The sequence below is a fragment of the Camponotus floridanus genome, unplaced genomic scaffold (assembly GCF_003227725.1).
Source record: "Camponotus floridanus strain SB8 unplaced genomic scaffold, Cflo_v7.5 scaffold103, whole genome shotgun sequence".
Classification (NCBI taxonomy): domain Eukaryota; kingdom Metazoa; phylum Arthropoda; class Insecta; order Hymenoptera; family Formicidae; genus Camponotus; species Camponotus floridanus.
In genome coordinates, this window is record NW_020229219.1 from 652,504 (window position 1) to 679,662 (window position 27,159).

The 27,159-nt window shown below is 29.0% G+C and overlaps 3 protein-coding genes across 6 annotated transcripts; 2 read left to right on the forward strand and 1 right to left on the reverse strand.

The window, feature by feature from the left end:
• The first annotated feature begins 438 nt into the window (after positions 1–438).
• LOC105249399 (omega-amidase NIT2) lies at positions 439–4,741 on the forward strand. The gene is made up of 6 exons (XM_011254830.2): positions 439–529; positions 1,243–1,389; positions 2,003–2,187; positions 2,547–2,715; positions 3,037–3,270; positions 4,420–4,741. The coding sequence occupies exons 1-6, from the start codon at positions 484–486 to the stop codon at positions 4,512–4,514; spliced, it is 876 nt and encodes a 291-aa protein (XP_011253132.1). The 5' UTR covers positions 439–483; the 3' UTR covers positions 4,515–4,741.
• A 4,217-nt stretch (positions 4,742–8,958) lies between these two features.
• LOC105249403 lies at positions 8,959–20,696 on the reverse strand. Of its 2 annotated transcripts, XM_011254836.3 has the most exons (5): positions 20,600–20,696; positions 20,356–20,497; positions 16,232–16,442; positions 15,160–15,308; positions 8,959–9,600 (listed from the first exon to the last, which is right to left on the reverse strand). In XM_011254836.3, the coding sequence occupies exons 2-5, from the start codon at positions 20,359–20,361 to the stop codon at positions 9,424–9,426; spliced, it is 543 nt and encodes a 180-aa protein (XP_011253138.1). In that variant the 5' UTR covers positions 20,362–20,497; positions 20,600–20,696; the 3' UTR covers positions 8,959–9,423. The 2 variants fall into 2 exon arrangements, with proteins under 2 accessions (XP_011253138.1, XP_011253137.1); XM_011254835.3 differs by having other exon boundaries at positions 20,356–20,695.
• Positions 20,697–22,088: 1,392 nt separating this feature from the next.
• Positions 22,089–26,930, forward strand: LOC105249401 (katanin p60 ATPase-containing subunit A-like 2). Of its 3 annotated transcripts, XM_011254833.3 has the most exons (9): positions 22,089–22,426; positions 22,499–22,585; positions 23,483–23,553; positions 23,907–24,083; positions 24,499–24,796; positions 25,261–25,429; positions 25,497–25,609; positions 25,917–26,122; positions 26,415–26,930. In XM_011254833.3, exons 2-9 carry the CDS (start codon positions 22,523–22,525, stop codon positions 26,797–26,799), a joined length of 1,482 nt encoding a protein of 493 aa, XP_011253135.1. In that variant the 5' UTR covers positions 22,089–22,426; positions 22,499–22,522; the 3' UTR covers positions 26,800–26,930. The 3 variants fall into 3 exon arrangements, with proteins under 3 accessions (XP_011253135.1, XP_025266611.1, XP_011253136.1); XM_025410826.1 differs by having other exon boundaries at positions 22,089–22,585; XM_011254834.2 differs by lacking the exons at positions 22,089–22,426; positions 22,499–22,585 and having other exon boundaries at positions 23,484–23,553; positions 24,494–24,796.
• Positions 26,931–27,159: the final 229 nt, after the last annotated feature.

Genomic DNA, 27,159 nt, shown 5'->3' on the forward strand with positions numbered 1-27,159 from the left:
TTATCGTTAGAACTCGATGTACAGGAATTAGAGACAAAATAGAAAATGTTTTTTAATTTAAAAGATTTATTATAAATTGAAGGAGATGAAAATTTGACAAAGAACAAAGAATTCTGTACAAGAAAATTAAACAATTTAGGCAATTTGTCATGAATATTTTTATATGCAAAATATAAATAAATCCTGTCACCGTGCGATAATCCAAAAAACACATTAAAATATTTTGAAAATTTAAAAGACGCAAGAGAGATATCTAGAATATATTTTTTAAACATGCGTGTTGTCGAAATAATTTTAGACTAATCATTAAATATGGAATCGCGTTGAATCTTTCTCCTTTTTCCTCATTTGTACCTGAATGTGGATATATTAAGTGCGCAATAAGAGATAAAAAAATGCAAGATAAATCCTTTTTCCTTCAAACATAGATAATATTCTTACGTCATAGAGATAACTACGGAAACCTAACCTGATATAAATGTCATGTTGCGTGCGAACACCGTGTTAAGCGGAATAAGAACAATGGCAAGTAAGTGGTTTGACAATTATTTGTTTCGTTAAAATTCGAAATTGCGCGTGTGTTTTTCTGTAAATATAATAAAAAAACAAAGAGAAAGTAAAAAAAACACGCATAACATTTTACATCGATTGCATGCTTTGACATTGATCCATACATAGGCTACCGGACCCTGAATTAAGCAGTATTTAAATCATTCATATACGATGTATACGTATTTGTATACGTTCATTCATATATAACATGCATGGTGCTACTAGAGACCCTCTCTACTTTCTACTTCAAGTTTTCTCTGTATAAGTTATTGATATTACTATTTGCCACTTTAGAATCAAATATATTCATTCATATATCACATATATTCATTTTTCACAAGATTTAAGGTAATATTATTTAATTATATATAAGATTAAGATAATATTATTTAATTATAACAATATAAAATGTGACGCCCTGTCTCTTATTCTTTTTTTTATTATACAGTATATTATATATGAATTTTTTTTATGTATACGCAGTGATCAAATTAATAATCACGACAAATTAAATTTTTAATAAAATTGTATTTTTCAAAGTTACGTTATATCATTTATTTTTAGACTATAATTTTATTTACATAATATGTGAAAAGAAAATTAGAGATGCAGTTAATGACCGTTCGAACTGATCATATACGTTGTGAGAAATTAACATGTATAAGATAATGTATGCGATATATATTTCAGCACTGCGTTTGGCATTGGTACAGTTGAGCGTAGGCGATGATAAACCGGTGAACGTTTCGCGAGCCGCAACCTTCATTGAGCGCGCGAAACAGGAACGTGCCGATATCGTGGCATTGCCGGAATGTTTCAACTCGCCGTACGGAACATGTAATTATCCCATGTGAAATATTTATCACAAACTTACGCATAATATATAATATATAATATTACATAGAGTGAGCATCTTAGAAAAATATCTATAAATATGCAGTTAAAAAATACGATTAAATCAAAATTAAAAAATAAAATATGCAGTTAAAAAATACGATTAAATCAAAATTTCAGAAGCAATGATTAAATAAATTTTTTTGCTTATTAGAACCAGGGTAAGGAGAGTAATTGTTCCTTTAATTCGACACTTTTGCTTAGTAACATTTCTGCATTTTCGAAAACAGCAAGATATTTAGATATGTTTTCAAATGTCTGATCTTACTTGAAAAAGAAGAATAGTTTTTCATATCTCGCATTCAATAAGCCTATATGTTTTTAATGTATGCCTATATTTTTAAAATATTTTCGGATTCTTAGTATTCCTCTCTTTATAATAATACAACTTTTTAAAATCTTTCTATTACAAGTAGATATCTGTTAAAAGAAGAGTAAAATTTTTTAATAATAAAATATTGTTGCATTTAGAAATTAAAAATATCATATGTAAATAATTGTATATTATATGTATCGTTTATTTATTTATCATATCATATTGATGTAAAATAAATAGCCCACTTTGCGAAATATGCTGAGAACATCCCCGGCGGCGAAACAAGCGCGGTTTTGTCCGAAGCTGCGAAAAAAAACAATATTTACGTGATTGCTGGCACGATACCGGAAAGGGATGATGACAAGTTGTACAATACTTGCACTGTATGGGCACCCGATGGAAAGCTCATAGCTAAATACAGGAAGGTAAAGATTAGCATTAAACAGGCATGTATACACATACAGGAAGTTTCAAAAATATTTTTAAAAATATTTAATACACACACACACACACACACACACACACACATATTGTTTTTTATTAATTAAATCCTTACATATTTTTAAATATTATAAAAAATATTTACTCAAAAAATTATAAATATTGTTTTATATATTTATAAAAATATTTTAAACATTGATGTGATATATATAAAATAAAAAATGCAAAAATTAAAAAATGCGTTATAGGAGATTATGAAAATAATTCAAAGTCTTTCCACGCATATATTTAAGATAAATGCTTCTATACGCGATAAATGGAATGTACACTTCTTCGTTTATAGATGCATTTGTTCGATATTGACATTAAAGGCAAATTCACCTTTCGTGAGAGCGATTCCCTGTCGCCCGGCAATTCCCTTGCCATCTTTGAAGTGAAAGGTTGCAAGATCGGTATCGGCATTTGCTATGACATCAGGTTTGAAGAACTGGCACGACTGTATAGAAACAAAGGTGAACAAATATTACATGGAAAATGTTAAAGTTTAATTCGTTGTAAAAATAACGCGGCAGAATTTAACGAGAATTTCACTATTATTAATGCTCAGAGCTGTAGTTTAATCTTTCTTGAAAAAGGAAAAAATTATTGCGTTTTTTTATGATAAAATACGTTATCATTAATCATAGATAACTTGGTAGCTTAAAATTTTGAATTATAAATAACTTAAATTATTATTTTATATTTTCTTTGAAGTTTCCATGAGAAAAGAGATTGATTAAAGCTTATTATTCTTTATTATTTGCTATTAATTTCGTCTTATTTTGTGATATCAGGTTGTCAGATGTTGATATACCCGGGGGCATTCAATATGATCACTGGCCCGCTGCAGTGGTCATTGCTACAGCGTTCCAGAGCAAATGACAATCAATTATACGTAGCCTGCATATCGCCAGCACGTGGTTCACCGCCTGGATACGTCGCTTGGGGGCATACTCAGTTAACTAACCCTTGGGGAGAAATTCTGAATGAGTTAGATGCCGACGAGGGTATGGTGATCTCTGATATAGGTAATTAATCCTCTCAAATTTGAATAACGACTAAGTAAGACATAATTGCACGGAGAAAATATTATAATGAAAATTATAATATAATTTTTGTAATCGTGAAACATATATATAAGAGGAATTAGTGTGAGAGGAATCATATACAATATTTTTTTATTCGATAATTCGATAATTCGAATATTTTATTTGATATACAGGGTGGCCTCGAACGTTCCAGCCAGTCTTTGAGATCTTATAGGAAATTTAATTTTGAACAAAAAATTTCCTAAACATGGGTCGAAAAATGCTTCCTTAAGAAGTTATCGCTCAAAAATCTCTGATGAAGGAAGAGCATAAAGGTGGAAAGAAAATGAAATAGAAAGAAAATGAAACTAAATAAATTTCTTAAAAAAAACGATAAAAATAAAAAATAAAAATCTTTTTCTTTTATGAAAATAAAATAATTTTTTTTTAACTAACTTTTATTTTATTTTCATAAAAGAAAAAGATTTTTATTTTTTTATTTTTATCGTTTTTTTTTCAAGAAATTTATTTAGTTTCATTTTCTTTTTATTTCATTTTCTTTTCACCTTTTGTTCTTCCTTCATCAAAGGTTTTTGAGCGATAACTTTTTAAGGAAGCAATTTTCGACCTATGTTTATAGGAAATTTTTTATACAGAATTAAATTTCCTATAAGATCTCAAAGTCTGGCTGGAACGTTCGGGGCCACCCTGTATAATACAATATTTTTTTTATTCAATAATACATAAATATTATATTTTACAAATAAGTATTGTAATTATTCAAATATAATATTTTGAGTACGGACAAATGTATAATTCTTAACAAACAACAGAACAAATGTGTAATTTATCATTTTTATAGTAATAGATATATAATTAGTATTGTTAAAGATTCTAGCTTTATGTTAAGTATTGTAAAAGAAAATATATTTTTCACGAATTTGTACTGTACATTTTCTCCGTCCATTAGGAATTAGAATATTTTCAAAACTAATACTTCCTTGAGAATATTTCGAACTGCATTCAAAGTAGTAATCGCGCAATGAAATATAGATGCATAAATATTAAATGACACAAAAATTAATGTATGCGTCTAACTATAGGAAGTAATATATTGCATACCATATATATTGAAATATATTGCTACAGATCTAAAAGTCGTGGAGGAAGCTAGAACGCAAATTCCCACGATCAATCAACGACGTACAGATTTGTACGATACTATTTGGAAAGGGCAAGATTAGGAAGACGTAACGTATGGCGATATCAGTTACGCGCCATTAAGCAATTTTGTACGGCGACAAGTTATAACGGCGGGCGATCTAAATTTCATACTCGGATACATCCTGTCGATAAACCTCTCGTATCGAGGTCACACACGATGCTTGAAGAGAGATATGTGATGCATATATATCGTAGATAAGTATAATCATCAATTTCTATATGAATAAACATTATATTCTTCGATATATATTCGATAAAGATTCTCTTATTTTTATCCTATCATTAAATATTTCCTATCATCAATATATCTGCAAAAGACGATGTGTTTCTTGGTCGTTCGAGGAAAATTAAAGGAAGATTAAAATTAGGGAATTATTATCATGGGTCCTGGTTCATTTAGACGTCATTTGGATTAAATTTTATTATGATATGGATTCATTCATACATAAAAGGCCCCTTGATTAGTACATGATATAATTACGATCGAAAGTAATTATGTATTGTAATAATATTAAAGCTATCATCTAGCTATTTACATTTGAGAAATATATGTATATGTATCTTATTCTTTTCTCTTTTGTAAACATTAGTTTAAAATATAAGCTTAGAGGAATTGGTCGAATAATTCTCCGCTGAATTGGGAGAAGGGAATAGGGAGAAGAAGAGAAAAGGAAAAATATAATAGCGAGACGAAAGAAAAGCACGATTGCGCGCTTTCCATTAGTTAAAAAGGCCTCGTTCCTCGAGGTGAGACAATAAAATTGTCAAACAAATTCGCTCTAAATCTAAAGTTATAAACATATATTTTTACAGCATACAATTTAAGATCGATTACAATACCTGGCCCCCAAGAGTATATATTTAGTTCCATAATTTTTTATTTCGATAAAAATATTCAAATAGCGATATAAAAATGTATATTTTAGATCAGATACTTCAATAAAAATATCTGGTAGAACTTTTTGAAAAAAAATATCAAAATTTATATTGGAAACATTTGGGCCAGGTAACGTATTGAACGAATGCATTATTTACTTAAACTTAAATTTATAATTTCGAACATTTTTTATCGTACTTGTTTTAACAACTTTGCTGTTTGTCGAGTTTCGTGTTGATTTTCGAAATCTGCTTATATATGCGATGCGATTTAAAATTCAAATGCAAGAGCACGGTCAGATACGAGCCGGTGTCTTCGTTCTATCGCAATATCTCTCATTCGCTTTGATATTTATGCTAATCCAAAGGTAGATCCAAGCTCTGTTTTTTTAAAAGGGATACACACTCTCATGCCAATCATCATCATAATCTGGTTAATGCGTCATATAACGTTGAAAATATCATTCATGACGAGTTTCGCTTTAATATTAAGAGCTCAATTGAATTATTTAAGGTTTCAAATTGATGCGAATTGAAAAATAGCGTCAATGTGATATAAATGCGCGAATACATGAACGATTCTTAGCAACGGAGGCATATATTAAACAAAATCAGTCGTGAAAATGTGGATTGGACTATCGAGAATCTGCAAAATGGGAAATATATAAATTAATTAAAACGAGAAATATATATAAAATTAACGTATACATATCCCTTTTTTAGACATTGATATGCTCGACTTCGATATTCCTTCAATCATGGATAAGATTATTCGCAAATACCCTGTGTGACAGAGAGCAGAGCTTAACTATAAATTCATAGAACAATTCTCTCGCGTCATTCTCTACGATTCTTTGTTTCTCACGCATTCATAAAGGATAGGGACGTTTTTATTAACATTAATAATTAAATATTATTGTGTAACATACATATGTATATATATATTCTATGTGTGCGTGTGTATATATATTATACACATAAAATATATTAGAGCTCTAAATACTATATTAATAGGAATGGCAACTTTTTTTCGTAATTTGTATTTTTTTATGTATATAGCAAATAGAATTTCTGCATAATGAATCGATATAAATATAATATTAATTAATATATCATTATATTAATTATTATAATTATCATCTTCATCTTTATGCAATATTATATTGATTTCATTCTTTTTTCTTTAAAATTTTGAAAAGGATATGTTTTCGTTAGAAACGTCTATAGCTTCTTAATCGAAACCTTCGAGATTCGAGAAATGATTAGCAATCCAAAGACAAAAATAGATAATGAACCATAAAAATATCACAGGCAAGCATACATGCGCAAATATTAAAATACAATATCGTAATATCGGAAGAATTCGCAAATATTCATATAATATACAGCATTACTCTCTATGAGAAATGACTTAGCACCATATTTATCCTCACATTTCTCTCTAAAGAAATAAAAAAAATACGTTTGTGTACATTTATATATATATATATTACTCGTGTGGCCCCATGTTCGGATATATCGTCGGCGATATTAATACCGTTTCGCACTTCGTTAAAATTTAATCAAATTGTCAGATTATTTCCGATAAGTTTTGTAAAATAGAATTTAAAAATACAATTTAATTAGTAAAACACAATTTTATTTTAATGTGATGCTAATGAGCAATATAAAAGGAGGATTCTATGAGGCTCTAAAGCCACATTCATATCCAAACATCAATTACTGATATCAATTGTCAGATTATTTTAAATATTAAATTGCTCATGTTAATAATTTAAATTTTAGCTTTCTCATCGATCCAATTAGTTACGTGGGCAAATCGAATTATAATTCTAGTAAATTGATTTGTTATTACATGAAAATCTAGGCGCTTATTGTAACCACAGTCGCTTGGAAATATATACGCGACCAATAGTTAATTGATGTTTGAACGTTAATTGGTACGAGAATAATGGTCCTGCAATCTGTAGAGATAGAAGAATATATTATCGCGGGATGCAATATACGTCTAAAATCTCATCTCTAAAATTTTAACGAGTACATAATATTATTTGTTCTTATTTGAATGTTCCAAAATAATTAAATATTAAACGAGCATAAAATCAAAATTCCAAATTACAAATGAATAATAGCAATCGAGAACTCGTTGACATAAGCATATAGAATAGGACGTATTTTTCCTCAATTTTTTGCCTGTTTTATTCGTATTTCATATTTTCCAATCATAATTGTAATTATTACACATATCAAATATACATATTTTTTATCAAACATATTTACGCTACATGTTTTCTTAATAATATTATGTAATCGATTTGTATGAAAATTCCAGGTTATTTATAATGTTGTATGCATTTTTAGCATTATAATTTAAATATGATAAACAATCAAATAACATCGCATCGGCTATCAATGCATAATTTTTGTAGTATAATACGTACAAAGGGAGATAATTTAAAATCAAAATATAGTATAGCGCGTACATGGAGATAATTTAAAATATCGATTTTTTAACAAAATTGTCTCAAATTATCGTCATTAAATTCGATCTCCAATCATTTTTGTTAACATAAAAAGTTTTTTCTCCATGCACGAATTAAATTAAAAAAGTCAAAAAAACTGCCGAAAACACAGAACGAAACGAAAACAAAATAAAGGATACGGATGAAAGATAGTATTTTGTTAGGGCGAGCTCTCTCAATTTTATTATGCATTTTAATTGCAACGAGACACTCCTTTGAAAAAACGCTCGATCACCGGCGAATCTAGCGTAAAGTAAAACGAACGAACGGTGAAATTGACTCAATTGGAGATTGAAACGAGTCTCGTTAACAAAGGGGATATCACACTCGAAGCTCCCAGGCGCTCGTTGACAACGGACTTGTATATGTCTCTGCGTATTAATCTCTTTGCCTGACACGTTCGCGTTATCACATTGCATGTTTCGGGACAATGAAAAAATAAAAATTTTGTCATACGCGCATCCGCCCGTACATAACACACGCACACATACATACACACACGCACACATATGTATGTGTGCACGCGAAGTTTCGATTGGTTTCAGTTTGCTTCAACTGTCTATTCAACGTCCATCATGAATATTATTAAAATAAAATGAGGGCCCGATCGAGTGTTTTTGCTGATTTTGGTAACGACATATACATATATCGCCCGCAATTACGATCGTCTTCGAGAATTGATGCTGATTAAGAAAAAGTATGATCGAATTAAGCGTCGAATATCAATTTATGACATTTTCGTTTATGTGTTTTATTGCGTGTCCTATAAAATACGCTGTATTTCGAAATAATATCGAGTCTCGTAAATGATAGTAGTTGACATTTAAATGTTCGGATGAGAGTCACGTATATCATTCATTGATGGAAAACCGGAGCAGATTTTAACTTTGATATTAGGTCTGCTCGATAAATATTATCATATCGAATTTGACAAGTTGAACAAATATAGAAAGCTTCGAAAACAAAAACTCCAGAAAATAATATATTATATTATATACCGTTTTAATCTTGATTAATATAATAATTTTTGCCTGACAATTTGATGATTTTTAAATTGTTTGTTTTTGAAAAAGTTATGAAAAAATATCCTTTCGATTGATATATAATTGTGTGCGAGATAAAGTAACAATTTTGCTTTAGTCACGTAATAATTTTAATGTTTCAGGATTATATTTATTGTTTACAAATTAAAAAAGCCATATTTCCGTGTCTCTTTCCAATTATTTCTACAATTGTTCGATCTTGGATTCATCCATATCGGTAAAAAAACATCAGTTCTCAATTCATTTATTTCATATTATTCCAAAGTCGGACGACGTAATTGCCATAGGCAAGGGATGTATCGGTCATCAAAATAAGCTGCGTAGCATGAATCAAACCTGTTTCGGGATTTTCTCGTGCACAATTCTATCGTCGTCATCGTCTTTGTCGTCGTCATCATCATCGGATCACTGATATCACTAACGGACGAATTCTCCTGACGAGGGCAAGGTTGGCGGCGACGATGATCGCGGGTCCCGTCAGGTTGTAACTAGGGCACCATCAGTAGCGCGATCAGTCCGAGCAGACAGAGGACGGGATTTTGCTTCTGGTCCATTGATGATGCCATGGCATACACATTGTACACGTCCGGGCCAGTCCAATCGTCGCTGTCGTCGAGGCATTCAAACTCACAGCAACGCTCGCCCACGCGAAACTTCTTGCATTTCTGCGGAATAATCGCGATCGAAGTCGGTCAGCATTTATGCGAAAGTGGTTTATAATTCATGCAGCTCAAAACAGTCAGATAAAACCGTCTCTGTATGTATATTCGAGAATACTCGCTATAATTTATAGTAATATAACATTAATGTATAAAAGTATAAATTTTTATTAATTTTGAAAATCTGATAAATAATGAAAATTGATCATGTGATAAATAATTTTTGTTTTGAGTAGTGTGATTAACTTAGTTTTTAATTTAAATAAAGCGAATATGATTATGTATATTGAACAATTTGATTTTTTCATGTACACAAATAATGTAAAGAATTAATAATGTTTTGGTCTGCTTTCAAGAGAAATTAGAGATTTAGATTAAAATTTGATTTAATGTGTACATAAAAAAGTCTCATTGATCAAGAAAAGACCGTATTATTTGCAATCTACGCACGATGATTTAAAGATATTAATCAAATAAGGATTATCCCTCATTTAATATGCGGGACGAATATTATACAAGTTTTTTTTCTAAATACTCCGAAATTATCTTGTTAATTATTTTTAGATAAAATATCTTGATATTACAAAAATGTATGAATTTAAAATAATTTTGCAGTCGTAATATTTCAATATTCGGAAAAATTGCCAATTTCTTCATAGTTTGACCAGTAAGGATATCCAAAAAATTTAAGTACTCGCCCCTGCACTGCGGGCTTCGAATCTATTCGAAATGGATTTTGCATTGCTATTGGTAGTCCTAGAATGCGTTTCTCCGAGCAAATTTCTCGAAAAGTACCCGGGTTATTTGGCGCATAGCCTGAGTTTGACTCGTGACAAGAGCCACATTACCGACTTTCTCGTCGATGGTCGCAAAGATATGATGGATTTTATCGGTTAAACTAACATCGATAGAACAATATTGTTTCCATGTGAAAAATTAAGTTCCCCACCTGAACAAATTTAAGTAAAACAGCATCTATTTCTTTTCAGCAAATATTTTCTTTTAACATTTCTTTTTAATATCTTGACTCATCAATATTATATATAATAATATAATATATAATATATAGCAACAACAAACTTTTATAATATCGTGTTAAACAAAATCAGAATAAAAAAAAATATTTTTACTCTTGTATTTTTTTTTGTTTAAATTGTTTTCTCAATGAGAGCGTCCGATTTTCCATTGACGCGTAATGCGTGAATGCATGTGAATGTTTGTTGCATGTGAATGTTTGTTAAATGAATTAAACGTGTGATGTTTTAATTCGCATGTAGTTCGCAATAATTGCAACAACGCGATATTATTATTTTCATGCAATTATTACAGTACGTAACATACAACTCTCAAAGTGTGATTAAATATATTTATTTATATACGCTAAAATAGTATGTCATTAGCGATAGATTGTAATAGTTTTAATAGTTATTCAAAATAGCATTGCATTGAAGAAATGTCGCTTGCTTTTATATAATACTTACTTTTTAAAATAATGCAATAAATTAGGATTTTAAAATAATTTTATATGGATGTTATCGTTTATATTAATTGCTTATTAAAAAGATAATAAAAAGAGCCACAAGCTTTTTAATTCTTTTGAGTATAGATTTTTTATAAAAAGAAATAATATCATTAAATTATTATCTAAAAGAATTAATCGTTTCTTTTTTTGTAAATTAAAATGACATATGTTATTATTTGTTATTTCATATCGACATTCTAAAAAGCCAAAAAACAAATCTTATAGTTTTACTAACAATAAGTTTTATATGTGAAATTATGCGCATAGTGTGAAAGATGATCTATAAGATTATATTTATAAAACGCGTATTTTATAAGAAGCGCGTGACGCGATTTCAACGCGATGGCACTTAATTTCATCGCTTTCAACATAATTAATTGCCCTTGTGCTGCATATTATCATTATACGCTGCGTTCGCGCGTTGTCGAGTCATCTTTCTCTTTAGTCTGATCATATTTTTCAATCCCTCTAATTCAATCTCCTCACGTCCAATTGACGTCATGTTAATATGCGAAATTGCATGTATTGGTCGCTATATGTCAATAAATTAAAACGATCATACATATATTCACAACGCAAATTTTCCGCGCGGATCATTTTATTACATTAAACTTTCATTATATTAAAGCATTTTTTCTCTTTTTTTCTGTAACGATAATTAACATACACACACATACATATATACATATATGTTTGTTCATTAAAAAAATGAAAAAAATTTTTTCTTGTCGAAAAATTTTCAATTTGAAAATACTAGAATTTGAAGAACAATTATGGGGAATTAATTAAAAAAAAATATTCATTTTTAAAATAATAGTATTTTACAGGGCAAAATCGTTCAAAATCTTTATCGTTTTTAATACTCTTTTAAAAGAATTTTGAAAATACAGTTTATATTTACAAATACTGTACAATATCTGTTAAAAAGTTCTTATACAAATATAAAAAATTCTTAAGAATATTCCAATTTAGCCAATATTATGTCAAACTAAAAAATTTTTGCTCTTTGAAACATTATTTTAAAAATCACTTTATGATAATAACTTTTTTTCAAGTTATAACATTTTCAAGTTGAACAATTTTTAGCGAAAAAAGAAGCGCCCCTTATTTTTTGTCGAGTAGTGTATATTTATGACATTTATTTTTACATATTGATTATTAATTAACTAATTATATTAAACTATTATATTAAGAGCACGCTTTTTTATCAATGAATTTATCTTATAATAAAAAAATGTATATTAATATATTAGGTCAGCAATACTTTTTTTCTGCAATATTGTTGACCTAATATCCACAGTGTTTATGCAGATTTTTCCACATTCTTGCGTACTGTTTAGCTGTTATTAGTTTGCATGTTATATAAAATATTTTCGTAAATGCGAATTTTATTGTACTGTACACAAATTAATTCCTCATAATACCATCAACATTTATGCACGCTTGTTTGTTTTTAAGAGCATAACGCGACGCGTGTTTCTCGCCCCTGTGTATAAATTATGTAGGGCAGTAGAACTTGGATTGCGATCAACATGCGACAAGTTTTATATGCTAATCGCACCGGTAATTATCAACAATATCGTCTGCGTACTTACGAGAAACCGGATCGCGCAAACTTGCTGCGGTCGCGGGTGTACGACATTTCGGACCTGACACGAGAGACCTATTTATTACATCACACGGATTCTTATATGTGCATGCGTTATGTGTGCGCACGTGATCTTCAGCATACACATCGAATAGTTAACGGGCCATTTAATACACCTGTTGTTAAAACTTTTAGGTATTGCGCTATTTTCGATATATCTTGTTCGAAAGCCCTATAATATGAGCTCCATATGTTAAAGTTGAAAAAATTTAGCGAAAAATACATATGTGCGCGCGCATATTTCATGCAAAAAATTTTTGTATATAGATTTAAGATATAAAAGAGATATAAAAGATTTTAGATATAAAAGATTTTATCTATAGATTTTATACATATATTTAAATATTTTTAATTTGTTTAAACATTTTTAACGCAATTATTATAAATTAATTTAACATTGCTTTGACTATATAGAAAACCTAATAGAAGAGAAAAAAGTACTTTTCTCCCCAAGGGGAGTGGCACTGAGGTCTCTATAAGAAATTTAATAAAGTGATTATTAATCATTCCATCAAGCAATCGCAATTATGCTTATTTGCATAGAAGATATTTCTCTATTTCTGTCTCAAATTAAAAAAAAATATTATTATTAAGTAAATTTTATTAAATAATTCAATTACATTCGACTTTCGAACATTGTTTGATAATTATACGCGCGTAAATTATAATTCTCAAATACTTTAATGCAATATATAAAAAAAATATATATACCTATATACACATATATATATATATATATATATATATATATATAATTATCATTATAATAAGATGTAAAAAATAATAATAAGACAGAAAAAATTCGACTGATCTTGTAAAAATTACATATTTCTGTAGATTAAAGGATATTATTAATGACTGTTATATTATCATATTGTTCGCTATTAATTGTTCAATATGAATATAGAAATATGAGCAATTGTTAAAAGTTTGATTAGTATACTACGTAAAATCATGCGCTTATTAACGACACGACAGTCGTTAAATACGCGCACATGAATGTATAACATGAACGCGAAACTTTGTATTACTTGTACGGCAACACGTGTGTGACATTGATTTACACGGTCAGTAACGCAAGCATAGAAGAATATAATTAAAACATAGTTAAAAGACACGCGTAAGTTTTGTTAATCACTGAAAGAAACGCAACTTGTTCGCAAAATTAGATTATTTTTTACTAATAAATTGCATTTGTTAGTAGCTGTCTCTTTTTACAAAAAAAGTTCAAAAAGTAAAAAAAATAAAAAATCTTTTTAACATATATTTATGCAATATATTTTAAATATTAATATGCACATATATTGATATGTTTTTCTCATAAATAAAATTATTGTTTTTATATTAATATATCAGCAAATATGAATGCAAGTAGTTATCTGTTTATATGTTTATATGTTTATTATAATTCGTTTATATGTTTATATGTTTATTATAATTCATGTTTAAAATTTTTTTATAACTCTCACCACATGTCGACAAAATTAGAAATACAACAATCTATCTTTGAAAAGATATTTAATGCTTTTAAAAACGCAAAAAATAAGATAAAAAATATGTATCTCTTATTTTAAACTACAATCATATTTACAGTTTTTAAAACCAGAAGAAAGCATTGGACCCTTTCTCTTATTAATTAATTCAAGTTTCTTATTCTCTTATTGTCTTAAGGCAATAAATTCATCTTGAATTAATAAAAAACAGAAAATTAAGGATAAATTAGGAAAAAGTGTATATCTCTCGATGTATATTTTTATATTTCTATTTTTGTTTAGAAACAGTTGCTCATATTCGCACAGATAAATGTATTGCTCGTTACTCGTCAACCTATTATCTAAAGAATATCGGTTTTGCTATCTTGTGCATTATCCATCCATTAGGATGATATGACGTGATAAACATAATAAAATAAGCGCAGTTAGAGACACGCTATATCGAAATTACATGTACATATATGTGTATCGTGTTATTTTTATACGTTTTATTTATCCTTTTCTTTTTTCCTTTTTGATTCTTTCTTTTTATAATTTTATAATTCTTCCTTCTTACGAACGAGCCATTAATTTCACATGTGTCGCGCTTTATTTCGATAATCGAAAGAAAGAGATCGATGTATTTTTTAAAATTTTCTTTCGTTTCGTTTGAATTGCGTGGATTTCAGAAAGAAGAGCACAAAAATTCGATAATTATTGAATTCTTCTGAACAATTCACTGATGAACATAGATATGGATCCAAATTAAATAGAACGTGTGAGTGCATTTATCTACATATCTATAGTAATTGGCAAAGAAATACTGGCGTTATTCTGATGATCGAAATATCAGTGGAATATTCGATCCTCTAAAATACAGATTCGCGTTACTCGCATATCCTTCACATTTCCCGGATACTCACATACGGTGGCGTACAGTAGATGGCTTGGCACCATCTCGGCTCGGAATGATAACATACGCAGAGACTGCAGACCGCAGGGCCTGGCACGTAGAGGAGGCCGTGTCTGATAATACCGCCTTGGAAATCCGTACAGTTCTCTTCCAGGGCACCTGAAACAATTCATCATATTGCTGATCGAAATTAGCCAGGTGTAACTGATTTCCGACTGTACATCACATACACAAAAATATATAATGTCGTTTGAAGATTTATTTAAAAGTCTGGAGAATTCTATTAAGAATCCAGAATCAATATTTACGAATATGTTTAAACAATTGTTAATTTTCACGTTCTTTATAAAAATAGGATTATTTAAGACGATTCTACTCGATTATTGAGAAAGTCAGTGATATATAAAGATATTATGATAGATTTGGAAATTAATATTTAAAATACAAATACTGATGTATAAATTTAATTCAAGCAATCTAAACATATAAAGAACATCACTTAAAAGATTATATTTAAAATTTTATTTGGTCATATTTTTAACTCTTTTTCCGTTTATTTCACTCGCTGTTCATGTATTATTATATTTTTGCGCTGAAGAGGATCGAAAAATCGATCGAAACGTTCGCCTTTAACGTACCTATATTTTAATCTTTTCTGTATTATTGTAATGTCACCGTCGACATAAACTTATTTTGATGTACATCATGACATAATTAAACTTTTATAATATACTTATTTTCTCGCTCTACAAGCCCTTTATAACTAATTGTAATTTTGTATAAGTAGAGCCTCGATTACTTTTATTTTAAGTTATAAATTAAATCATAAATTTATTGGTATTCAAAAACACATAACATTTAGAAATTTATCAAATAATATCTTGCAGATATATTTTTTTTAAATCTTAAGCTATGTAAGTTTTAGTTATTTTATTCTTTCTTTCTCACTGTTTAATCACGATTCCAATATAAATCGCGCGCGAATTTATGTGCTTTTATTCTTCAATCGTACATCAATTTTACGTTCATGTTATCTTCTGCCTTTCAGGATGTTATTTTCTTTTCGATATCGCGGGCCTTACTTGTTTTCGTCGGTAGGAATAACAGGGTGGACAAGTAGAACGTCCACGTGAGTGTCTTGATGGATGCTCTCCTCATGATCCGCGGGATGGTTACTTCGGAAAAGTGGGACGTGCACGTATCAATAGATGGTCTCTCAGAATGGTTGAAGAGCGTCCGGCTATTGCAGCAACCTCCGCTCTGACAGCACTGACAGTAGCAGGAACATGTTGCCTGCGCGATAGACAGGATATATACATTTGTTATCGTATTGAACTAATCTCGCGTGGGTCTTATTTAATGGATTGTAATCGCGCAATAATTGTCTTCTTGACCTTAAAGACCGATTACATTCTCGACACTCTGCGAAAATGAAAATTCGCGACAAACGCGGAATAGCTGCTCTTATCGCGGAAGATTGCGCAGTATGTAAACAGTATAGCGCTGAGAAAATATGTCTTTTTAATCTTTAAATACATGTATAATCTTCACTTAATATATTTTTTTTATAAATTATACAATATTATTTATTATAATATTAATGTATTGTTTTCCCGAAATTATATAAGAATATAAAAAATATAAAATCCAATTATATAAGAATTTATGTAAGAATATCTCGAAATTATATAAAAATATAAAAAATATAAAATTCAAAGTATATGTATAAAATTAAAATATTAATATAGTAATATTAACGGTTGAAACTAATTAAAGAATGTAAAATCTTAGTTTATGATTTTAATTTTTAATGATAGATAAATTATTTTGTTTTTTAATGCCAAATATTATCATGGTTTTATTTAAAAAAATGTTACCCTTTAATTTTTATATAATTTTACATAAATCAATAAAATTTGCATTTGTTGACAATCGTAATCAAATATAATATAAATAAGCTAACAAATATTGCACTTGCAAATTGATGAAGCGGTCATATTGTGATGATAACTAACAGATTTTGCAAATACGGGAATTCTAATTTTAATGAAATCTTGCACATGCATATACATGTAAGAGGATTATCAATAGATGAATTTAAAACTTTTCAATTGCTATTCAGCAGTTAAAATCCTCTAGATGCGTGTATACAAAGTTTCATTAAAATTATAATTTTCAGGATTGGTGTCGTTTTCTCTAAGGCTTAAAGTCTAAGCTTTGCATTCAACTTTTTGTTGACTTTTTATCACTCTCGGAAACTCCAAGGGAATCTAAATTCGCGGTCTTTTCTATCAAATCTCTTCTATCAAATATATATATATATATATATATATATATATATATATATATATGTGTGTAAATATATGTATATTATAAACATGTAAAAAGCTCAGTTCAGACTTGTTTATTATGCCAAAGAGTTCGAAATTAATATATTAAGTCAATTAAGAAAAATCTTTTTCTTTCTCTCAATAGATAGTAATCGCATGAGCACATTTAGCTGCACGCATACATACTGTGAAAAGATTGCTATTTCAATGTTCAAATTTTAAAAAATCTTATCTCACCAGAGATCTTGTATCGTCAAATTGATACTTATTTCGATTTTTGCGAAAATCTTTTAATAAGAAAAATTTCGATAATCTGAAGGAGTGTAAAATTTATCTCGAGGAGTTTCTTGTTGAGAAAAATAGCAAATATTTGAAGGATAGAAGATGAAGCTAAAAAATGATAAGTGTTTGAAGGATAAAAAATGAAGCTAAAAAATGATAAAAGATAGTTGAACATTAGTCAATACATTATTTATTAAAATTTTTATTCTACGTACAAAATTTACTTTTAAACTCTTTTCTAAAAAAAGAAAAAAGTAAGAAAACTTTGGCCAAACCGATAACTTTGGCGAATATATTTTTCGATATGTCGTGCCAAGAAGACCATTTATTCACACGAGTTAGAAAAGATGGAAACAAAACTAATTAGCATAAAAGTTTAATATATCTATATCATCGAAATTTGCAATTATACATGTTGAGATTCTTATATAAATATGCTTTTTCCTTAGTAAGGTCACGTAAAGTACGACTAGAGTCTTTTTGAATCGATCGTCGACATGACGTGTATTCAAAGCTACCGCATGATCCAATATACAAAGACAAACTTTGTCAAATTGTCCGATTGCAATTTACGCTGTTGCGTGTATATTTAATCAGCAGCAACTTTCGCCAAGATTTTATTTTATCGTCAAATAAATTCTAACGCAACATACAAAGATACTTTAAACATGAATACTTAAGTATTGTATTCGAATATCTCTATCTCGTACACAAATTGAAAAATAACAAAAATTATAACTTTTAAAATATATTTATAAACTATTATTAAGAAATATGTCGAAATAATTTATATTTTTTAATAATTTAAATTTGCAGAAATACATCCAGAATTTAATTTCCGATTTGAACATTTCTTTCTTATAATTCACTTTAGTTAGGTTTATTTTATATAATTTTGATAAGAATTTGCGTGGAACAGTAAATTGTCATTTAAGATTATAAGAAATTTGTTTTAAAGAAGTTTTAAAATACTTAGCATGTATATGATGTATATGATGTATATTGTGTCCATCATAAATGGATGGGACACAATACTTATCTATAGTTGCATATACAATATATATATATATATATATATATATATATATATATATACATATTTGTTTCTCAACAATCAACAATTAACACAGTTTTCTATTAAAAATTTTTTTTTATTTAAATTTCTATTTGTTATATATAATTTCCCCTTTTATATTTTTTTTAACATTTGACACACACACACACACATATTTTATATTCTTTTTTTTAGAAAACTTTTTTCTGTATATCATACATTTTCGCAAAGGGAAATAGAGTATTCAAAGGGAATTCACAGGTACTGTTTTTTTCTATTATTTCTGTAAGCACATCGACAAAATTCGAGCAAAGCAAATAAAGATTAAATGGTTCGAATTTAATATCAATCGGATTAATTCTAAATCTGTTAAAATATCTATAGAAGTAATTTTCTATCTTTCTTTATTGTCTAGAATTAGAATATATATGAATTACATTTATATAAATCATATTTCATACATTTTCTTTACACACGTACGCAATTAAATTATTAAAATTATTTACAGTTTATTTAAAGAAATTCTATTCATAATATTAAAATATGTTTGTTTCATAGTAACATGAATTGGTTTTGATTAATTCTGTGATTTAATTGCAAGATAAAACTTTTCAGTTCTTTTAAAGCTTTAATAAATCCATAGATTTAATATAACTCGGAAATAAAGTGCTTATCTTAAAATTAGAGTTCAAAATGCAAGTTCATGATGAAATTAAAAATTTCAATTCGCTCTAAAACTTTCCTCAGATATATATAAGTAAAAACAAAAAATTAAATTTTTTTTGCAGTTTTTTCATGCAGGAAGCTGCATTCTGTTAAGTTCTTTTCTATTTTTTTCTACATATTTTTCATAAAGAAAATGTCTATCTGAACTAACTTTTCTTTGTGTAAGTAATGCCATAATATAAAATATTACATTAACTATGTATAAGTATTTTAAATTGCTATCATGTGTGTGAGTCTCAGAGAAATTATATTTACAATCCGCAAAAACTTTATAATTCGATTATTGTTATTTTTAATTTCAAATCATGTTCAATTTTAGGGGAAGAAATTGTATTTATTATTTATATGTTATATAATATGCTTTGTTATATCTTAGAAAATTTAAATGTAATATTATGTTCTATAAAAAACACATTAATGCGAGAAACAATTAAAGAAGCGAATTTTTTTCTTTTGTCACTTTATTCCCCTCCAAATTAATGAGAACAAGAAGATGATTTAAAGACTCTTCCTTGGAGAAGGAAAAGAGGACAAAAACCGCGCGAAAATGATGTCAACGACACGACTCTCCGTCTGCTTGAGGTTCTAAGCCATCGTCAATCAGTAGGGGAATGACGTCAAGCTCCCGGAGAACGGCTTACAATTAGTAATCCCGCGACTGACGCGGCGGGACCAAGTCGCGCGTTCACCATGCACTCTCTATGGGGATGATCGTCCGTTATCCAGACCGATCGGAAATCCGCATAATAGTGCACGCACTACGGATGCAGAATGAAAGAGGAAGGGGAAAGTCAAGGGGGGGGCTGCGTTTTACCTTCATGCTGTATTGTGTCCCCTCACATCATCCCTCATGCGCCGCTCTACCGTGCACACATGTGTTCCCCCTCTTCTTCGATGGAGGAGAGAAGTACGTGCAAGATTTTGACAGAAAGTGATATCTCTCAAATTTTCCGATCCTGCAACCAATTCCGCGAAAAAAAATGAGTCGTTCGCACGAGATGAGAGAGATCGGATAGAAAGAAGAAAAAAGAGAAAAGGGTGTGATCATGAAACCACACCGGCTGCGTGTTCGTCGCGAGATCCCGAAGAGACTTAACGTGATGCACCAGCTGGCAACGACACCGACCGACTGACCAAACTCTGTCGCAGTACGAGCTTGTTCCTCTCTCGCGAGGGTCGATCGAAGGTGTTCCGCGCACCGCGCCTCGCCTTTCTCGCACCCTCTCTTCCTCTCCCTCTCTCTCCCTCTTTCTCTTATCACGCTGCGACGAAGCCCCCCCTGTGGAAGCGCAACGCACCCGTTGCCATCGTCGAAAAAGCGCATTCGTCGCAATCATCGAATTTGTGCTTTTCTCAATTTAAATTGCGATAATAAGATAATAAGATGGTGAAGCAAATTTCGCGATATCGGATAAGGCAAAGTGTATACATGATTCGTTTGAAAATTTATTTATAACATTTGATATATTGAATTGTTAAACAGCGCGGAAAAATAAAATTCGTGCTCTTTGAAATTAAACTCTTTCGAGTAGAGAGAGTATTATGTTATAAATTATTGTTATAAAATTTATTATATTTTAAATGTGATAAAATGTTGAATTAAATACGAAAAGTGGGATGTATAAATCACTAATTTCCTAATTAATGCAAATTAATATACATTCTGTATATTAGCATTAATTATCATTAAACATAGTTTGAATTTTAATATCAGTTTTTTGACGAGAAAATAATATACATATATAATTCTATTAGTAGTAAAATTAAACAAAATGTTTATATATTAATAACAATTAAAGTTTACACATAAATACTCGCATTTATTTATAATTTTAATTATTTCCTTTAAAAAAATGTTCCAAAATTATTACAAATTGAATGAAACATTTATTTCACATATCTCAAGATATATTTAAAAATATAATTATATAAAAAAGTATAATTTTAAGATACCATATTTAAACGTATAACGCAATCCTATTAAACTCTCCAGTGCGTAATTATTATCTATGTTATCAGTTGCATCGTTATTAAAAGAAAACGCATTTTTGATTTTCCCAAATAATAGTAGAGATTGCAATATTGAAATAGCTTTAAAATATGTGCTATAATAGAATATGAATAAAACAAAGCGCTGAATCGATTAATAAAATCTTATTTGAAGAAAAGAGCGTTAATGAAATTTTGCGAGAGAAAACAGATATTAACAAAACATTAAAACTTTAATGGATAATACAAAATATATCAAAATTATTTCACGTATTTTTAATCTGTGAATAAATCTTGAATTTTCTTTAAAATTGACGATGAAAATTTAATAACTCATTCCCCAATTCTTTTTTACGTTTTAATTTTATTATTAAATACCTTACTAATTGACTATCAACTGAAATTCTTTGGAAGTTCATCAAATCAAATTCTTTTAAGTTTTATTAAAAAATAAGAATTTCCTTTGCATTTTCATTAATAACTCGATACTTTTATGGAAGAAATTTATTACATCCCACGAGAATTAATTCATATATATATTATGTTTATTCCGAAATAAGAAATGCGTGAGCGGATAAGAAAAGCGACGCAGATGTATTATCCTCGGACACTTCATAAGACGGAATCTCGCCAATTCACAATGAAGGAAATATTAAAGACTTGCGCGATTAAAACGAATGAATCGAATTACGCAGTTACACGTAAGACAAAACACCGACGCAATTACCGTATGTCCTCTCCTGCATCCTCTTTTACATTTATCATCACTTGACTGCGATTTACCTCCATTTCCGCAATTTTATCCCGCCATTCTCTGACCTCTATTGACAACCGCGCCGCGATGCGCCGCATCGACATCGTCATGACGACCGTAGGATCGCATATCCTTCAAACAAGTATGTACCGAGCACAGAAGTGTAAGTAAAGGCTATCGCATCGAAGATTAACGTCGATTTTTGCCGTAAAAGGGAGATTCGGTCACTTTCCGCGACATGAACGATTGTCTGTCATTGAACGCGACCGCCGGACGTGCTGCTCATTTGGCGAGGGATAAGGTGAGGGTATGAATATATTTTTAGAACCGTGGCACACGTTATATTCTGTTCCAACTCAATTAGTGCTACTGAATAATAAATACATGCTTTACATGAAAAATTTATTTATGCGATATGAATGCTTTTTCCATCTTATTTCTGTACTCAACGAGTTCCACATTAATATACGTTCCAATTGTTATAATAAATCTTTCATTACTATAACTTCTGTGCCACGCATATCTTATTAAGAAACAAACATTAAATTTCTACACGCATTGTAAAACCATTCGAGAATCAAGATTCGCGTATTTAATAAACGCGGCGCGAAAGGAATGAATTGAAAGATTAATTACTGCATATCCTGTGACTTATTATATCAAGATTTTATATATAGAGAAAACGTAAAGATACACCTTTCAATGGGGAATAAGTGCATCATGAGGCTAAGAATAATTTCTTCTACAATTTAAATTCGATATCATTCCACGGTTAATTCAATTCTCAATCGCGGATGTGACAAAATATATTTAAATCGCTTATCCTTTTATCACGATAAATATATAGTGACAAAATTTGTAGATTCGTTCGAAATAAATGATTTAAAATTACATTGTAACAGTAATTCTTTCTGTGTTAAATAAACGAAATTGTAGTGCGCAAAAATATCAAGGTAAAAGAACTTGCAGATTATTTACAATTATTAGAGAAATCTATAAATATTAAACAACAATTATTAGAGAAAATAAATTTATAAATATCAAAGGACATTGACATCAGTCCGAAAACTTTAATATTTTTTCCCCTTCCACTCCATTTCTATAATTGAAATAATCTCTAAATCAATCGTAACATTATAATTATAATTCAAAAGAAAAATATATATAAATTATAATACATTTATTATTGATTAATTAGGAGGAGAAACGTGCCCAAGAGCGTCGGCGCCATCTTATTTATCTTATCACTGCTTTTTTACGAGAACAAGGGTAAGTAGTTATATTTAAAATATTTATCGCGTACTGTCGAAAATTTATCACTAAAATTATCATCTTATTAATGTAATAAAAACTTTATTATGTTACTGTGAAAATTTAAATACAAAAAGAATAACGAATGAGACAATATGTCTCTTCAATCTTCGTTATTTCATTATTTTCGTCCTGTGTAAAAATATTTTAATATTTAGAAATGGAAACAAATACTTTTTTATAATTATTAATGAATTTTAAATCGCAATTTAAAATTTATTAAGATGAATCATAATAATTGTATAAAATCATTAATTACGATCAGATAATTAATCATTATCTACGAGAATTAAATTATATTGACATTATAGATATTCTAATACCGCGGAGAGTCTCGTCAAAGAAGCTCAGCTGTCCCGAGATATTCACGTATGCGATAATATCGATCTGGAGACTATTATTCTTGAATATACCGACTATTATCATGCCAAATACAACAGGTATCCGAAATTATGCAAGAAGACGGAAGCAATCGTGACACAAAATGTGTAAGAAATACAGAAATTATTATGAGAAGTAAAATGACGTAAAATATTAGATATTTAACATGCAGCGCGATAATTTTGATCATTTATTGGATATGAGAAATAATATCAAATAAGTCTGCATTCAGATTGAAAGATATATTTCTCCCCGAAAGTAAAGTATAATATTTTAAAAAATATAAATGCAATAAAAATATAAATTGTTAGATTAATACCTACTAATTTACTTTATCAGCATTTCTTCTTGCAAAATTTATTTATATTATTTATTTATGTATATTCAATATATAAGTTAAAAACAATTTTTAAAGATCATGTTTAAGTATCGTGTCGTACTTTAATCATTTTCATTATTAAATCTTTCGATAAGAGGCACTTCTGATTTTTCCGAATTAAATTTTGATCTTTCGCAGAGCAGCAATAAAAAAGAAAGAATTACAAAAGTTCCTAATTCGAAACAAGAGGATGGTCGTCTCATCGAGGAATGTAACAATATCGGAAGAAGTAAAATTGCGCAAAAACAATCTGCGTGGAATGAATTGAATCTCGGTATCACGGTGACGCCAATTTTTCCCACGGAAAGTGGTGATCGAGTTGCCATACAAGGGTCAATATCCGATGAAATTGTTACGGATAATGAGAGACTACCGAGATCTATTGATAATCTTTATCCGGTCGGCTCCGAATTGAAGGAAATCGCCGATATTATATCACGAGTAAGAAACAGACGAGAAACAGATAAATATATGCTAGATCAGTCTTAAACCACATTTATATCAATTATCAATTTATCAATTTAATATCAATTTATATTTCATTAATTAAATTAAATTAAATTTAATTTTGTGTGTGATGTATTCATTAAATATAGATGCATTAAATTTAAATTTAATTTAATTTTGGGTGTATTCATTAAATATCAATATCAATATCAAATATACTTAAAAATATTAGAAATAATGCTCCCTCTCTCTCTGCATCGATCATACTTATATAATATTTTGTAAAATGTGTGTATATACGTGTTATGGGTTTTATTTGATAATTTAAATTTCCAGTTGATAATAAAACTGGGAGCATTGTTTTACATTACACAATAAATATTTATAATATACTCGTTCAAGAGTATAATAATAATCATGAACAAAGAGGCCGATGTAAGATAATATATAATTCACAGGAAATTGTGCAACAAAAATTGAACGTTCATTGGGACGACGTAAAGGGACTGAAAAATTGCAAAACATTATTAAAAGAAGCTATATTGTATCCTATGAAATATCCAAGTCTGTTTAGCGGGAAACTCGGTTCTTGCAAAGGTGTATTGTTATATGGTCCACCAGGAACTGGTATGTAATCGCGAAATTACTTGACGATTAGCGGAAAATTGACGAAGAAAACTCTCATTTCGAATAGGCAAGACAATGCTCGCGAAAGCAGTCGCCACCGAATGTCAATCGACTTTTTTTAATATCACTTCTAGCTCCATTATTAGCAAATGGAGAGGCGATTCCGAAAAATATATTCGCGTAAGTAGAATATAAGATATATTAGATTGATAGAGAAGATATTTCTAACTTTTTAAGCATTCTATAATGTCAGAATTTTAGACATTTATAATAGATATTTATGAGGATTTAAATTAAATCGAAATTAAAAGAACAATATAATGAAAAATATAAAAAAGAAAATGTAATTAAAATTGTGAAACCCGGGGTCCGTAGTTATTAATTAATATTAATATAATTATTTATAACAATAATAATCAGTAATTATTAATTAATTTCTTGATAGCTTTTATATTTCTAAAAAATTAAAGAATTTTTTTAATTTTAGGTACTCACCGATCTTGCTAAACATTACGCGCCTACGATAATCTTTATTGATGAAATCGATTGGACAACCACGAATACTACTGATTGCGGCTCGTCAAGTTCGGAACCTGCTAGAAGATTTCGAGCGGAACTTCTCGCCAGATTGGACGGATTATTATCAATGGATTATACAAATGTAATATTATTAGCAGCTACAAACGTTCCCTGGTAAAGTAAAAAACAATTCCATAAGAATAATTTTGACAATTTGATCTTGCTGACAGATTTGACAAAAAAAAGATTAAAAGGCCAAATTAATCATCAAAAATATATTTTTTTATATCTACGTAATTAAATTAAATAACTCAATATTAAATATATCTAAAAGATTATTTTTTCAAACAGCACAGTGATATGTATTTATTCAGAAAATTATTTGCCACAAGAATCTTTTTATCTTATCTAATTTTAATTTTTTTTTTAATCTTACAATTCCAAATAATTTTTATATTCTTTTTAGGAACATAGACGTTGCCTTGTTGAGACGTTTAGAAAAGCGAGTTTTTGTAGATTTACCCGACGAGGATAGTCGATTAGAAATATTACGATTTTATGTTCGCGCCGATCTACACGATTCACCGGAAATGTTTAAACTCGCGCAAGAAACAGCAGGATATTCTTGCGCGGATTTGAAACTATTGTGCAAAGAAGCATGGATTAATCAGTTACGACCTATTTGGGAGAGTCTCGAGACTAAAGCGATTTCTGTGAGCGATATTGAGAATGATGGTCTAATCAGTGCAATGAATCACTTTGTATTTGCAAAACACAATGTGAAACCCACTACCAAGCATATAAATGCGCAATATATGAAATGGCATAAACAATTTGGTTCATCTAAGTAAATAGGAAAATAGCAAGGAAGCTGAAATCACAATTATAACAAGAAAATAGATGTGTATAACATGTACAATAAACAGATCATGTATAATAATTAGATAGATGTACAACCTATAAATCTAATTCCCTTTTTCAATTTTTTTCCTGTGAAATAGTGATATTTTAAATATCTTCAGATATTTTTCTCATAAGATTTTAATTAATCTATTTACAATCTATTACAATATAATTATCTAGCTTATGAAGTTGGGAATAAAATTCTTATATTATATTTATGGAATATATATATATATATATATATATATTCCATAAATGTCAGAGTTTATTTCCCTAATACATCTAAAAATACATTGTTTCAAAAAGTT

Bases quoted from the DNA above. Each gene is read 5' to 3' on its own strand.
- LOC105249399 (XM_011254830.2), top strand. From the start codon at position 484: ATGTTGCGTGCGAACACCGTGTTAAGCGGAATAAGAACAATGGCAA. The intron at 2,716-3,036 runs GTGAACAAATAT...TTGTGATATCAG, and splicing joins ACGACTGTATAGAAACAAAG to GTTGTCAGATGTTGATATAC. The intron at 3,271-4,419 runs GTAATTAATCCT...ATATTGCTACAG, and splicing joins TATGGTGATCTCTGATATAG to ATCTAAAAGTCGTGGAGGAA.
- LOC105249403 (XM_011254836.3), bottom strand. The intron at 15,309-16,231 runs GTAAGGCCCGCG...GAATTGTTTCAG, and splicing joins ATTCCTACCGACGAAAACAA to GTGCCCTGGAAGAGAACTGT. The intron at 9,601-15,159 runs GTGAGTATCCGG...ATTATTCCGCAG, and splicing joins TCTACTGTACGCCACCGTAT to AAATGCAAGAAGTTTCGCGT.
- LOC105249401 (XM_025410826.1), top strand. From the start codon at position 22,523: ATGAACGATTGTCTGTCATTGAACGCGACCGCCGGACGTGCTGCTCAT. The intron at 22,586-23,482 runs GTGAGGGTATGA...TTGATTAATTAG, and splicing joins CTCATTTGGCGAGGGATAAG to GAGGAGAAACGTGCCCAAGA. The intron at 25,610-25,916 runs GTAAGTAGAATA...TTTTAATTTTAG, and splicing joins ATTCCGAAAAATATATTCGC to GTACTCACCGATCTTGCTAA.